This window comes from Sciurus vulgaris (assembly GCF_902686455.1).
Source record: "Sciurus vulgaris genome assembly, chromosome: 9".
Taxonomy (NCBI): domain Eukaryota; kingdom Metazoa; phylum Chordata; class Mammalia; order Rodentia; family Sciuridae; genus Sciurus; species Sciurus vulgaris.
This window is the reverse complement of record NC_136469.1, coordinates 133,185,217-133,201,134: the sequence shown is the minus strand read 5'-3', so window position 1 is coordinate 133,201,134 and position 15,918 is coordinate 133,185,217. Positions and strand designations below refer to the sequence as shown.

Here is a 15,918-nt window from a genome sequence, read left to right as displayed (position 1 = left end):
TAAATACAAAGCTCAAACATTCAGGGGCTGGCTTAGTAGAGTGTGTGCTTAGAGCATGAGGCTCTGGGTTCAAGTCCCAGCACCTAAAATAAATATGTCCACAAAAAGTACAATCAAAATGAACAACTAGGGTTAAATAATCTAAATAAAAATTGTAATTTCAATTTGATTAAACTCCAAACATTATGAAAACCACTGATTTTAATAACCATTTTATGACATTCCAAGGAAATGTATGCTTTAAAAGAAGAATTTTCTAATTCAGTTTATTTCTTTTAATAATGGAAATTCAAAAATACCACAGTGGTAATTCCCATTTGGTGTCATATGAAGAATAGCTCAAAAAAGGTAACCATTAGATATTCAGATATTAGGCTGTATCTTATATTATCAAGGTGAATAAATTTTCAAATTATAGAACTCTTCAACATACTTATTTTGCTTCAGGCTTTCTCTTTTCCTTATTTCTCCCACCTCAAAGAAAAACCTAACATACAAGTAAGTTGAATATATATATATGTCTCCAATCAACAATTTTTTCTCAAGTGATTAGAGTCCCTAAAATTATATTTTTCATAGATACCAATATTGTTCTTCATGTTCAAAATTTTTCTAACTTTTCCCTGTTTGATCTATAAATGAAAACATTCTGCCTAATTTTTGTATGTTACTACCCATTTTTCCATTAGAAGTTTATTTTTGAAATATTTCTTAAAAGAATCAATTCTAATTCTAATTTTAATAAAAGTCCCTTCCTACAGGGAATCAAAGAAGTCAGTGTAGTCAGATTTTTCTTTTGTTTTTCTTTTTTTTTTCTTTTACTGAATGAGTAAATCAATCACACACCAACAGTGTTGTAAATTTAAGTGCAAAAGCATTGAAGTGCTTTACTACAAATTACAACCTAGAAACACGTTAACTGAACAATTAAAATTCATACAATCAGATTTAGATATATAACAACACAAAGTAGGAACAGAATTACAGTACATTTACAACACAAGACAGATACATGAATTCATTAGAAAATATTGTAATAAATAATTCATGAATTATAGTGCAATTGATTTATGCATAAATATAACTAATTGCCTAACAATCAGTTTATATTAACAAAATCTGTCAAAATCAAGGCAGCCACAGAGTTTTACTAAATTACTGCGACAATGGAAATACTGCAATTAAAAAACAAATACAAGTATTTGTACTGTAAACAACTAAAAAAATCAGTCTCACTAAAGTTAGTATACAATTTAATATAAAATTGTCATTAGCTACCAGAAATGGTTTAAACAACTTTACTGAGCAGTAGTTTTCTAAAAACAGAGGCACTGTTTTTTTCTTTTCCTTCTTTTTTATTTTAAATATAAAATACTTGAGGAACATTCAAATAAGTAGAAAGCACATAAGGGTTGCTTTCACCTTCATTAAAAGTCTGCTGAAACTGGATTTTTCAGAAAATTGTCAATTAAGTAGTAACTGGTAACTAAATTTATAAAGTACTTTGAAAGTTTAACATAAAGAACATCTTAATAGAACCACTGGGGAGAAGGGGAACCCATAAATTTCCCTGCCTTTCCTAGTTTGTATAATTAAAAAGTTAACTCAATAATAGAAACATTTTGTTTCTTTTAAAAGTTATGGGTTGATCATTACCTATAAACTATCAAAAAATATTTTAATTTACTATTTCTGACCAAAAATAAATAATACAAGTACTAAAATGCTGCAAATTAACTATAATATTACCTATAAAACTACTGATCACTGTGAAGTCAATAGCAAAATGATCCCTGATTTATGAATCCTGTAAAGTTTTTGGTCAGGTCATCTTTTAAATGATATAAAAGTGTTCTGTAAATTTCCCTTTACTATAAACTTCTCAATCAATTTATTAATGTAAATATAGTGTGAGGAATAAAAAAGCTCAATACAATATAAATATCATGTAATGCATTCGAGCCCCCAAAGTTTTGCAAGTAAAATTCTGTATAAAGAGGTCGATAAAATTGTTTTGAAACATTTACTTTAACTTTGTTTTTCAATGGGGCGGGGAAGGGGGATATATTAAATAATCCAAGTTCTGACCCTCACAAAATATGGCTTAATTCTTTAAAAAGAAAGATGACCCTGACATCTGCTGTTTTGTAATCTATTATGTATATTTTCTTGGGGTGGGAGTGGAGAGAGTAAGAGGATTCATACCCTAGTATGCAGGTGACATTAACAGCTGAAAAGAGTTCACTACAGATCTCAGATACCAAATAGCTACTTGTGTATTTTCTCACTCTTCAATTTCTTTAAATACATGTAAGCAGTTTTTAAATTTAATAGCTGAAAATTTCTTTAGTATTACATGTATAGCGATTATTAAATATACACAAACACAAGTGTAAAAACACAAGTATTTGACAAGGTGCACTCATTTTTTAAATTCAGCTGTAAGAATTCCTTTTGGAATTGAAAAAACTGGCTTAGAGAAATGATCAGAACCTGAATTTTAACAGAGAAAAGGGGCACTCAGAATTTTTAATGTATAAAGCAAAATCCTCATTCTTTATATGGAGGCACATGCTTTATAACATTTTACCTCTAAAACTGCATACTCCATAAATCCAACATGAATACTCTGACCCATATTTTAAAACTGCTATATAAAAATTACTGATCTCTCTTATGAGTCTAGTAAAAGTTAAAATGCACTGCCCAGCTTCTAACTACCCAATTAGTAGAGTTTACATTACTAAAAGTTCAAAACAGCTTCAGTGTTAAATATCTGTAAATCTATTCAAGACCCTGAACAAACTGCAAATTTGGTTATTAGCAAAATGATAATGTATCGCCCACCAAAATGAAATCTGTAATTCATTTTGATAAACTGAAAATGTTTTGAAATGTCACAGCAGCAAATATATTAAAGTTACACTGAGGTTTTTCAATAGTCGGAGTGTGTCACAATCCTTAAACTTTAAAGTAGTCATAACATCAACTAACCAGCACATTTAAACCAAAATTATCATTCTCAAGCTTTTTCTGTGCACATTATAAACATGCTCTAAGTTGCATTCCAACTTTCTTTTCTAACCTTACACATTAGCTTATTTTTCAAATGAAAAACAAAATTAAATTATTTTAATAATTAAATTTAAATTACTTTTTGTTCTTAGTAGTCCATCTTATATTAAAGGATTCTATAGCTGCTGGGGTTAACTATGTGTCAGTTTTTTTTAAAGTATATACCTTATAAACCCCAACTTCCTGCTAAATCAACTATTAAATGATAAATATTAAATTTCATTATACATATCTTTTAAGGTTTTCTTTCTATTCCTGGTGGATGCACTTGAGTGCATTTGTATTTCATAGAATGCACTGTAGTGTATTAATACTGTATATATTAATTTTTCTTAGCATGAAGATAGCTTTCTATTTAAACTGATTGGTTTCTTTGACATACTTACAATAACTGTTAAGTATGTTATATAAAAATGTTTACAAACTATTAATATCATATTACCATTATAAGATGGTTCAACTGAATGGCTAGAATGTCCTTTCACCAATAAAAATGTTTCACTTGACAATTACTTGTTTTCCCACGCTTTATGCTATTGACTACTAAAGAAAACCTGAATCTCTTTCACCTATTTATACAAGGATTAAATACAAACTATCAGAATTAAGTAAGCAACTATATAATTCTGTCCACAGTGAAAACCCTGAATAAAACTTTTTTTCAAAAGGCATGTAAGTGGTTTTTGAACTGTAAAATTTCATGTCTCCTGTCAAAGTGAGCATTTGTAATTCCCACATGTGTGTATGTAGACACACAAATACACACCTGTGCACATACACGCACACACACGCACACACATACACACACATACACACACACGCATTTTCCTAACGAGTAATCTACACAGGCTTGCTGTTTTTGCAGCTGCCAGTCCCTGAATCTGTCATGTTATATAACCCAGTGTCTGGTAATCGTAGTTTCTTCTTCGGAGGAGTCTTCAGTGTTCCAGATCTTTCTTTTACCTTGTATTCTAAAGTGCTGTGAGGTACCCCATAAATTCCTTGTGCTTTGGAAACACTCATTTTTCCGCTCATTACCATTGCAATAGCCTCTTCCATTATTTCATGATCATATTGCCGATAGCGGCCACGTTTTTTCCTGGGCTGCTTATTATCTTTTCGATCCAATCCATCTTCAGTGTTTTCAGAGTTTCCATCAACTGTTCCATTTTTGGAATTAAGACACAAAGGAGAGAGGTCCCCATGTAGAAAATAAGAGTCAACACTTGAGTGAGTTACAGAACCAGAACATTCTATTTTGTTCTGTTTAGGGAGTATATTTTTCAGTTTTTGGAGCGCTGATCCTTCTAGGACTGAAGAGGTTTTGGAAACTTGATACATAACATCCAATAGACCAGAACCGTCAGGTTGTGATTTTGAAACAGAACTTACTCGTAGCTGAGGAATTTTTAATTGTACAGTAGGATTTGAAGTTTCATATTGAAGGCTTTCGTTTTTTTCTTTAAATTGAGTAACCATTTTCTGTAGAGTTAACTGATGGAGGTAACTGGAAGCTGTTGGGAATTTTAATTCTGAGGTTTCAAGTAGATTGAGTTTACTTTTTTCTGTGCGCTCTGCTTGAGCTCTTGCCCACAAGGCTACTTTTTGCAGCACTGCACAAGTTTCTTTACTGTCTTTATATGAGTAACTATCATTGAAATCTCGAGTTTTGTTTTTAAAAGATGCAGGCTTCCCTGCTGGTAAGGCTTCTAAGTGGAGAAGTAAAGTTTTTTGAGGTATGCCATAAAGTATGCCTGCTTTATTTATGTCCAGTGCTCCAGACTGAATGTCTTTCAAAGCTTTTGAGAGCAAACCATCTGCAAACTCAGCACTTCTTTCCACATAGTCCTCTCTGTTTCTGTGTAGTCTCCTGGATGGATGGAATGAAACGATGGTAAACTGATGCATGAGAGACTCTCACACAGCTATGGAAGGGAAGGGTCCACTCCTTTATTATACTCCTTGCTTAGGTAACATCACTGCTTATGACACTTTTAAGTCTGTGAGATGTGGTAGTTACTCCTTATCAAAGCAAACGCTACAGTCCTGGTAGGACAATGTGTCAATGATACGGTGGCCTCAAGGGGCAGACCTTCCAAGAACATAAAATCCTAACAGTATTTGTAAAAATATTCTCATGATGTTGCTATTCCTCTGAAAGATGCTTGCAGAGCAACACTTATAATTTTTATTTGTACAATTAGAGTTCCATTATTAAAAAATACCCAAATCCTAAAGGAGTTTTTGTTAGTAGAAACGTGACGTTACCGCTAAACAAGTAATAAAAGAGTCAACCCATTTAAAGGAAATTTGTAGCAGCAAGAATATTTCCAAACACAAACATCCCATATTTCCACAAGACTAATTTTCCTCTAGACAAAAACTTAAAATCTGAAACGAGGTGTATTTGAATAAAATACTTTCATTTTTAGACACAGCAACTTATTTCTATTATAAACGTATCAGGTAATTTTCAGTTTCTTCAATAGAAAGCTTATAATCTATTTTATGACTCAAACACTACTGCAGCCTTATTTGAAAGAAATGACACTCTACATCTCAGATTTAAATGTGACCCAAAAAGTTTCCTACGTAGTTAATGGGAAGATGTGAAAGTTACAAAAAAAAAAAAGGAAAAAAAAAAAAATCCAAAAGTCCAACAGAACAGCATTTCAGTGGTATTTATTTAAATTAATTCAATGACAGTTTTCAAAACATAAAAGGATTTTTCGTGGTGATTACTAGATATATTAAATCATTTGCCACCACATCTAGAGCATAATGAAAAAAATGTAAACACTATAAACTAGCCCTAAGAATTAGTAAGCACAGTACTTTTAGAATTTGTTCATTTTAAAAAAATTAAATACTGAAATCACATTTTCCTTAAAACTGCTCCTGATTTTTAATGTAAATTTCTCTCACTTGTCCTGCTTCTTAGGTTGCATTCTATGATTAAGCTGATAGTTCATCTTAGTAACAGAACTAAAGTTTGGTGATTGTTCTGATAACTTTTCTTTAACAGAAAGAATAAAAAAGAAAGAGAAAGGACAAATGAAAGGTATGAGAGACACACTTATGAGTGACAAAAACTCTGGAGGAAAACTATGTCAGTACCACTCAGAATATTATTGAGTTCTCTGCAGAGATAATTTTACATTAATATTAAATTATATTTCCTAGATATTGCTTACCCAGCCATTGAATTTTCAGAAGAAGGATCACATATGGATGACTCTTCAGATTTTATGCTGGTTTTCTTTGTAGAGAGATCTAACACTCCATCCCCTATAATTTTTGCAAGAGAAAAAACTTTTATATTTGTAATAGATAGGCAATCCTTACATTTTACCATTTCATATCTTGTTGGCCTACTAGGTTATGACCTAAATATTAACACATATCTGATATGTGCCCATTACCTACTTATCTTAAATGGTTTTAGCAAGGACATGACTGGGAAGGCACTACATAGGAAAGAGGGAGCAGAGGAGGATCTAACATTGCCAGATGACTTGAAGAAAGTAACAGACAAGATGTGTGTGTACAGATGTGTTTAGAATCAACTCTTGATCACCTCTCCCACGATTTTGTAGAGAACAGCTTACTTGATTGCTCAGTCATGACTCTTTTCCACTCAAGGCTTCCCATATGGTGTTTTGGGAAAGTGAGAGAAATGCAAGTTGTACAAAACAGAGATGACAGAAAATGTGGTGAGTAAAAGAACTGAATTAGTACCCATAGGGATTAGCAATATGTGGCATACATACGTTAGGCAAACTGTTGACTCTTTGCAGCCAATGTATGTTCAGGAACTCAGTGTAAAATGAGACTATTTGCTTATGTAATATGTTGTAGCTATACCTATGATGGTATGAAGATATAACAAAACTTTAGGGAAAATAACCTGTTATAAAACAACTGCTTAAGCATTTGTTATTAAAATGCAGTTGTTGCTATTATTATTATTATTATTATTCCCATAGTACTGTATTAAAAAGTCAATGATTCAGATATTGTTAACCTGACATGCTTCTGGATCAAAAGAATAAACTGCCTTTAAAATACATAATATTGTAAATGTGTTTCCACTGTTGGGTGAAAATTTTTATTACCATAAGAAAACACATGTTTAAAAATATACTAAATAATTCAATTGAGTTAAAAAGAAATCAACTCTTTTACTGTTACTGTATCAATTCACATAATACTTAAATGTTCCAGGGAAATTAAAAATGAAAAAATAAAAATAAAGCATCTTATCTAAAACCTTCTTAGTAGAACTGAATAATAATGTTTTGAATGTTTATTCTGAATTAAGCTCTGTTTTAGCCATCACAAGAGCAACAGTTAAAAAAAGTACTCATTCTCATGATGCTTAGGATCTAGTGAGATTATTCATGCAATACTGCCACCCGCCAATTATGATGGTGCTACTTAAGAAAATAATGCAGAGTAAGCTGATAGAAAAATGAACATAAGGTTGAGGAGGTTGCTGTTTATTATAAAGTGTTCTCCATAAGTGCAGGCCTCTTTGATTTAATAGGATCCTGAACAAAGTGAAGGCTACCAAACATATATTCTGGAGAAAGCTTCTAGAAAGAACAGTTTGTACAAGAGCTATGCAGTAGAATCACGTCTGGAATATAAAATGAATAGAAAAGAGGCTACTATGACTGCAGTAGGGTAATCCAGAATAAGAATGAGATAACATCAGGAATTTAGCAAGAGATTACACAGGACCACTTGGGCAATGATTAAACCTTTCAATTTTATTCTGAGGCAGACAGGACACCACTGGACAGTTTCGAGCAAAAGACTGACATGATTCTAATTCATGTCTTTGAAGGATTAATCTGCTCATGGGGAGAATGGCCTACAAGGGGGTGATGGTGCAGCAGGGAAACTTGCTAGGAAAAAGCTACACCATTTCTTTATTCAGGATTTTTACTCTGTTGGTTTTCTCTGTCTAAAAGTGTTCTCTTCCTTCTGTCACTTGCACTCATCCCAGTTCTCATCAAATGTAACTCATTATTCAGTGGCTCAGGACATAACTTGGACTTGATCATCATCCTTCTAGGTTCCTATACCAGCAACATTTACCAACATTATTTAACAGTTAACAGGCTATTCTAGTTGCTTATATACTTACCAGTGTTAGTTGAAGACTATAATATATGTAAAGGCAGAGAACATTTTATTTTATCCTTTCTGCCTAAAACAGTGTCTGGGGTATAATAAATGTTCAATAAATATTTGACAAATAGGATTTTGAACAACTCAAATTTAGTGAGTCCGGAAGTTAGACTGCTTAGACTAGAAGGATAAAAGGGGGAATTGGAGATCTAAACCATGTACCTGGCACATAGTACGCTTAAAAAAATCGTTCAAGTATTTGGCTCCGGTTTATCAATCCAGCCTAATTTTATGCTTGGTATTCAATTCATCTCAAATCCTATGCTTCACATGTATCTAACCATAGCATATTCCTGAAATATGCTGTGTGGTGTTATGTTTCTCAATTGAAGTACGTCTTCCCTCTGCTTACAATGCCCCCACCCCTTTTTTTGCGGTGCTGAGGATCTAATCCAGGGTCCTCTGGATTATAAGGCAAGCACTTTACCAACTGAGCTATCTCCCCAGCCCTAGAATGTTCTTTCCACTTATTGAACTTGTCAGACATTCTTGAAGATCCAAATATCCTCTAAAAGGAACTTACTGTTTCCCTGTGACAACAGCATCCTGTAACATAACACTATCATGCACTTATTATGTATTTTTCTTTCCCATGACACTAAATTCCTCAAGGTCAGAAATCTTATTGATTAAGCATTAATAGTTCTAGAACCTACTAAAATAAGTTATCTTCTCTATATTTTACTATTTTATTTGTTCTTTAACAATTAAAATTTGACTATTTAGAAGACTTGAGAACATCGTCTTCAAAAAATTACTGCCTCACCCTTATTTGTATTTACTAACTTCAATTTTGTTCATGTTTTATATACAACTTATAGCATATAAAATACACTTATTCTAAGCCTAATTATTAATTAAAATTTCATAATAAATTAACAGAATTTCCCTAGTTCTAAATTCTTCTAGACGTCTGATGCACTCAATTAAAATCTAATTATTTACCACAACAGAAATAATGAAAAGAGGTACAGGGAACTCCTTCTTTCTCTTCTACATACAAACTATGCAAAAGTTAGGTTGTAGCTCTCTAACTAATACAATAAAAATTTCTTATTCTTTCTGAACCACTACCATACCTAGCCCTGGTTCTAGCTCATTTTAATCTGTATAAGCCAGACATAAGCCCTATTCTGTTTCCCACAGGAAATCTAAATGTTATCCCTGGTGAGCAATGCTTTCATCTTTTTTCCACAGCCCCTGGGTCTCCATGTCTAGGCTGCCCATGTTAGAAGTTTTATTCTAAAGGTCTCTGACAATGAAGTAACACATTATTATCTGTAGTATCTTCAAAAAAATTGTCATATTACATTAAAATTCTTTAATCAATGAATATTTTCAGAGTAAACACAAGATACATATATGTAAAAAACAGTTCTAATGTACATTAAAGATTTTTAGATAAATTTTAGTAATCTATAGAAAATACTGCCTTTGTTAGCAGCTATGACCACGCAGATGCAAGCATTTTGCCAATGTCATGATTCCTTTCTCTATTTTCAAGCTTGCAGCTTGAGAGGTGGAAAAAATTAAAAAGTTATCCCTAAGGACTGTCTGATTTAGAAAAGCAAAAATCTTAAGAGAAGGGAAAAGACATTTTTGGAAGAAGGATGAAGAAAAAGAAAGATCAGCAGTGGTGGGGACAGAGTATTTTCTTTCTCCTGCTGCTGACTGATAATCTGACTGGTGATTACATCTGTCATCTTCTCTCCTTTACAGTGGAGACACCACATCATACCAACATTGTTTTGTATGTATATATTTCAAAGTACTGAGAATTAACTTCATGGACAAAAACTAAGTACTTATTATGCTCTTATAAGGTGATATAAACAAAGAGCAGAGGGGAAGGTAACTAATTTATTCCCCCCACTGTAATCTCTTGTAATCTGTCTTCTTGTATAACAATTTGTTTCCCATTCATCTATTGGTTGGTAGATATCTGGACTGTTTTAATTTTTCACTGTTACAAACAATGCTGAAATGCACATTCTTCTAGGTGGTTTCAAATGTTCATATTGAAAGAATTTCTTTAATATAGTTATAGAAATATATCTAGAAATGAAAGTGCTAGACAGTTAAGTATGGACATTTTGAACTATAGCTGACATTTCCAAATTTCAGGATTAAGGAAAAAAAGAATGCATTTAGCATGCCATTTATGTGAATTTTTGAAGCACACAAAATTACTTTCTTTACGGATGCATAGATAGGCAGTATGAGTGATTGCTTCCAAGGATAAATGGAAGGACACAAAGAGATCACAATGTATTTCTAGAAATGCTCTAGTTCTTTATGAGTAGACGAATCAGAAGTACATACGATTAACCTATTTATTAATTCTAGATGACAGGCACATGTCTATTATGCTATATTTTTCAGTTGACTTGAAAAATGTATATTTCATTAGGCTTTTCCTAATAAAAAACAATACTTTTTATTTCTTAGTTGCAAACTGGGCATTAAGTACCTCAATTTACTTGTTTCTGATCAAATACTACTGCAAAATATTCAGAACTAAAGACAGGCAAATGTAATCTTTCAACAAGGTCAGGTAATTGTATATATAATACTATCAGACATAATTTTTAAAATGGACTGGTGTTTGAAAAAATTGAAACCAGTACCAAATTAAGTAATTTGACTTTCATCATTTGGCTGGTTCTTTGGGTTAAAGTTTATTAACTGTTCTCTCTTCTGTATTTTCATGCAATTTTCTGATAACAAATCTAATCCAAAGAGAACAACTAGAGCCCTCATAAATACACAATTGCTTACCACTCCTCCAAGGACACTCGTTTCCACTGCTTCTTGGGTCTTTTATTCATTCTTCAAAGTTATGCTCTATGCTCCACTGGCCTGGCTAACACACACCTATCAACATCATCCCCTCAAAGTGATTTTTAATTCTTCTCTAGTTATCTTTCATACTCTCAAGCATCCTATGTATTTATCTATTCTGTACTTAGTATAATTTGCCTAGTTTAGCACTATAAGACTAATAGTGCTATGGGGAGTCAGTAACTATGTTTAGACTCTGCTTAAAATTTATATTTAATTAGGTAGAAATAATTGCATCATTTTCTCACAACAGTCATATCCTAAGCAAGGGCCTGAGAATAGTAGTAGCTCAATAAACACTTGATAACTGACTCATCAATACCTTACTCAATTCAGCAACAGAAGTTAACTAGGAGACAGCACTATATCTAGCAGAACCTTACTAACAAGACTTAAATGAACTTTGGCTAGTCAAAAAATGTCAGCAATTCTAAAGATTGATATCTACCTACCTGGGAAAGAGTGCTAACTTTACACAGAGACACTTCATTAAGTAAAAGAGGCTACTAATCATTAATTTCCTAATTTTAAAGATTCTAATTATTTTAAGAATTTTTCTTAAGAAATGTCTAGATCAATGATCATTATTTACTTCACAAAATATAAACAGACTATATTAAAACATTATTTACTAATTTATTATGTCTCACAATACCACTGATCTCCAGTTGCTATCCAAGACAAAACATGAAACTTAGTTTATACTTGACCATCACCATGAGTTAAAAGATGTGTGAAGCCATCTGTCACTGATATTACATATATAAGTATCAATAAGGTTTGACACATGAATATTAATAAAATATCACCTGTATTTTATGTTGACCAAACAAGGGAAAATTTCAAATAAAATTCCATAGGAATTCTAAAATAATCATTAGCAATAAAATTTTTATCATAATTAGTACCTAACATTTAACACAGTTTGCCACAAAATTACGTTTAAATACCTAATGCTTTTCCATTTTAACCTCTCTGACCACTTCTTATCTACTACCTTAAATGGAGCTTCAGGTTTAGTCCCTAGAAATCAAATGAATAAAATATGATGAGCAACTGAAACCACAGGACTCTCCTAGAAAAACACAGGTTTCAGTTGTTCATCTTGTATTCATTGGATTGCTAGAAATTAGTAACTTACATAAAATCTGATGCATATAAAAATATAATACTTTGGTATAAAGTATGCAAAGCACTACACCAAGAATGTTTTATGTTTTAACTTTAGTTCCTACAACCAATGATATAAATCGGTTTTATTAATTTGTAAATTTTAATGACAAAACAATTTAAAGAAGGATTAATTAACTTGCCCAAGGTCACAAAGTTATAAATACTAAAAATGATATTCAAACTCAAATATTCATATCCCACAATCTGCATTAACTAAACTTCTAACCTGTACAATGTTTTTAAAAGATAAATTATGTTGTTAAGGATGGAATGGACTTGGACTATCTAATATTACTAGTAGGGATTAAAAACTTAAAATGCTCACTTTCTTCTAGTTTATCTATCTCAATATCTTCCATGAATATTATATATAAAGAAACCACATTTCAATATTACTGATAAATAAATTTTCTAAAAATTCTACATATTTTTTAAAAGTTGCAAAAAATATGGTAGTTTAACTTGCTTATTAGACTTAACAGTTAGTGGAATTAATAAAACATGGGTAACTGCAAAATGCTATTATATTTTTTAAAGGTACAATATAAAACTTCAAGAAATACAAACATGTTTAAAAAAAAAAACCCAATTGAATAAAATGTAGAATCAACTAAATACACAAAAATGGTAGCAATAGTGATCTTTGGTTGACAAAGCTTCGAGCAGCTAAAATATTTATGTGTACGAATGTGCCCAAGCATACCTGCATCCATGTGTGCCTATATGCAGTGTGTGTTTGTCTGTTTTCACCAAGTTTCCAATAATGAACATATATTAATGGACCCCTGCCCCAATTTATTAAGGACAACAAAAACCATGGTGTAAAAAGCATTCCCTTGGTGTATCCAAGTTCTGATTTAAAATTGTTTTTTATCATTGCTCGTTTTATAGCTGATGTTTTAGTTACTGGAGAAACAACAAAATTTAAGAGTCACATATCAATCAAACCATAGCACTGTTTTGTTTTTTTTTTTCTTCCTTTATTTGCCTCCCCTCTACAAGTCGTTTTTGTTTTTTTTTTTAAAGGAAAGGTCGCATTTTTCCTCAATGTGTTTCACTCTGCACATATACAGTTAAAAACAATAAAAAAATTATTCATCCATTATTTATTGATAATGATGAAATAAGATAATGAAATTAGGATGTAAACATTTATAATCTAAAATTAATTAGGAAAGTGCTACTGGTAAAATTAACACCAAGTTTTAACATTTTCAAATGTCATTTTAAAAATTTCATTAGAGTAATTCTTTTCTCTTTAGCATTACTAAGAAGTACTGACCTAAATCAATGCTTCAAAAGGTTTTAAGTCAATGCCAATGAACTACAGCTAAAAGAACATATTCTCTTTTTTATCCTTTACACTATACTACTTAATTCTGCAAGTTCAAGTCTTCTCCAAATATTTTAATTAAAACATAGGATGTATTCTTATTATAATATTCATTATGGAAAACCTGAACTTTTTGGCCACCCATTAGTTAGTACTTCTCATGATCATCCATAGATCATTTAAAACTTTTATTGAAATATTATATCCATAACAAAAAGTACACCTAAGTACACAGTTTAATGAATTTTCATGAACTGAACATTCCTATGTAAACAGCACCTACATTTCCCACCATCAGCCTACAAGTCCTCTGAAATTGCCTTCTGGTCACTACCTTACTATTCTTGACTTGTAACAGTATACTCTTTGGTCATGCAATTTCACTTCTAGGAAACTCTAAGGTAAAAATTAAGATTGAGTGCAAAATCTCAGTTCAAGCATATTTCCTTATACATCAAAGATACAGAATTAAACATAGAATGACCCAAAATATAGAATACAATTCAGCTAAATATATCAATTAAAGTACATGATTCTGCAGAAAAATACTTAGCAACATATGTAGAAATATTTAAAAAAAAAAGTTTACAGAGGATGTTCTACTATAGGTCTATCAGTTGAGTACTGGGAGGAGTGTGTGCCTGCACATGTGGATATTCTCCAGAAAATGACTGGGAAAGGTTGAAAAGATGAGTAGCTATGGATACTTCTGAAGGATGAATACAAGAAAACTGTTATTGTCTTCACTTTATTTTCTAGTTTGTCTACAACAGGTATTACTATTGTCTAATACCCAGTTTATACTGAATTTTCTTCTAATGAGTTAAAAATGTCTTTTCAATGGGTATGTTCAATAAGGATCAAAATAAATAATATCCATATCATCTGATTTTCATGTTTCTTAATTAGAGCAGCTTTCTCCCAGTTTTTTTTTAATATATATATATTTAGTTGTCAATGGGTCCTTCATTTTTAACATCTATTTATATGTGGTACTGAGTATGGAATCCAGGGCCTCCTCATACATGCTAGGCATGTGTACTACCACTGAGCCACAACTCCAGCCCTCTCCTAGTTTTTAAAATAATACTAGGGGTTTTTTTTGTTTGTTTTTTGTTTTTGGTACTGGGGATTGAACCCAGAGGCACTTTACCACTGAGTCGCATTTCCAGCCCTTTTTTATTTTGAGACAGGGTCTCATTAAAAGTTGCTTAGGGCCTCACTAAATGGCTGAACTGGCCTTGAACTTGTGATATCTTGCTTCATCTTTCTGAGTCACTGGAATATAGGTATGTGCCACTGCACCCTGCTTAAATAACGTACTTAAATGTAGCAATAAATGATACTAAAATGCAGACTTCAAAGTTAGTGCTTCAGACCTCTCTCCTGAATTTCTGTCTGTATGTTCCTATATATCTTGAATTCGTTATACCCTAAAATGAACTAAGTACCACCTTACTCCTCATACCCAGCTGCAAAATTTTTCATTAATGGACACATACATAGGCAGTACAAGAATCTATAAATCTGACATTCTAACATTTTCTTTTATGTTTATCTTTTAGCATGACACTGATTTTTTAAAGAAATAATATCATGAGTTCTACTAGAACATACTGCATTATGGATTAGTCTCTTTTCTATGGTATCATTTACATTATTTTTTAAAATTTCTGCATAATTCTGATAAACTTGGAATTAGCTCTAAAACAGTTCTTTACTTTTGAATCTTATAATCCTTTTTCACTATTAAAAATACTACAGACCTCAAAAAGCTTTTGTTTATGTGGATTATATACACAGATATTTACCATGTCAAATGAAGCAAAACCATTTAAAAATATTAACTGATAATGAAAGCAACCCTACAAATGTTCATATAAACATTTATGAAAACTGTTTTCCAAATACAATAAGAACTCCTTTTTTTTGTTTGTTTGTTTGTTTTACAGTTTTAAAATCTCTTCATGTCTAACTTAATAGAAGACAGGTGGATTCTCCATTCAAAAAAGTTAAGCCATCACACATCTGCAGCTTGTCCACTATACTCCTATGACAAAATGAGAGAGAAAAGGTCAAACAATATCTTATTGTTATTATTAAATTTCACCTGGTATAATTCCTGAAAGAGTTTCAGGGATTCCCAGGGCTTCTGGAACTGTTTGAGAACCAGTGATCTTTATTGCATAGGTCCATATTCAAAATCTTGGTAGGAATATTTCACAGGGCAGTGACATTTTTGTGAAGTACATAAAGTCTATGTTCAGTGATGCTCAAATGATCAGTGGGTTCTGATGGCC

General features: G+C 31.8%; 1 protein-coding gene across 7 annotated transcripts in view; it reads right to left on the bottom strand.

Moving 5' to 3' along the window:
- The window catches only part of LCORL (ligand dependent nuclear receptor corepressor like), a 132,870-nt gene that overhangs the window by 27,606 nt on the left and 89,346 nt on the right, over positions 1-15,918 (bottom strand). For 4 of the 7 annotated variants that reach the window (XM_079154239.1, XM_079154238.1, XM_079154236.1 and 1 more), the window contains exon 6: positions 6,270-6,363. The exons of 1 other annotated variant lie outside the window; for it this stretch is intronic. In XM_079154239.1, coding sequence (XP_079010365.1) covers positions 6,270-6,363 — 94 coding nt within the window. Of the gene's footprint in view, positions 1-2,151; positions 4,946-6,269; positions 6,364-15,918 lie in introns of those variants that run through there. 2 more of the 7 variants (XM_079154240.1, XM_079154237.1) reach the window with 2 other exon arrangements.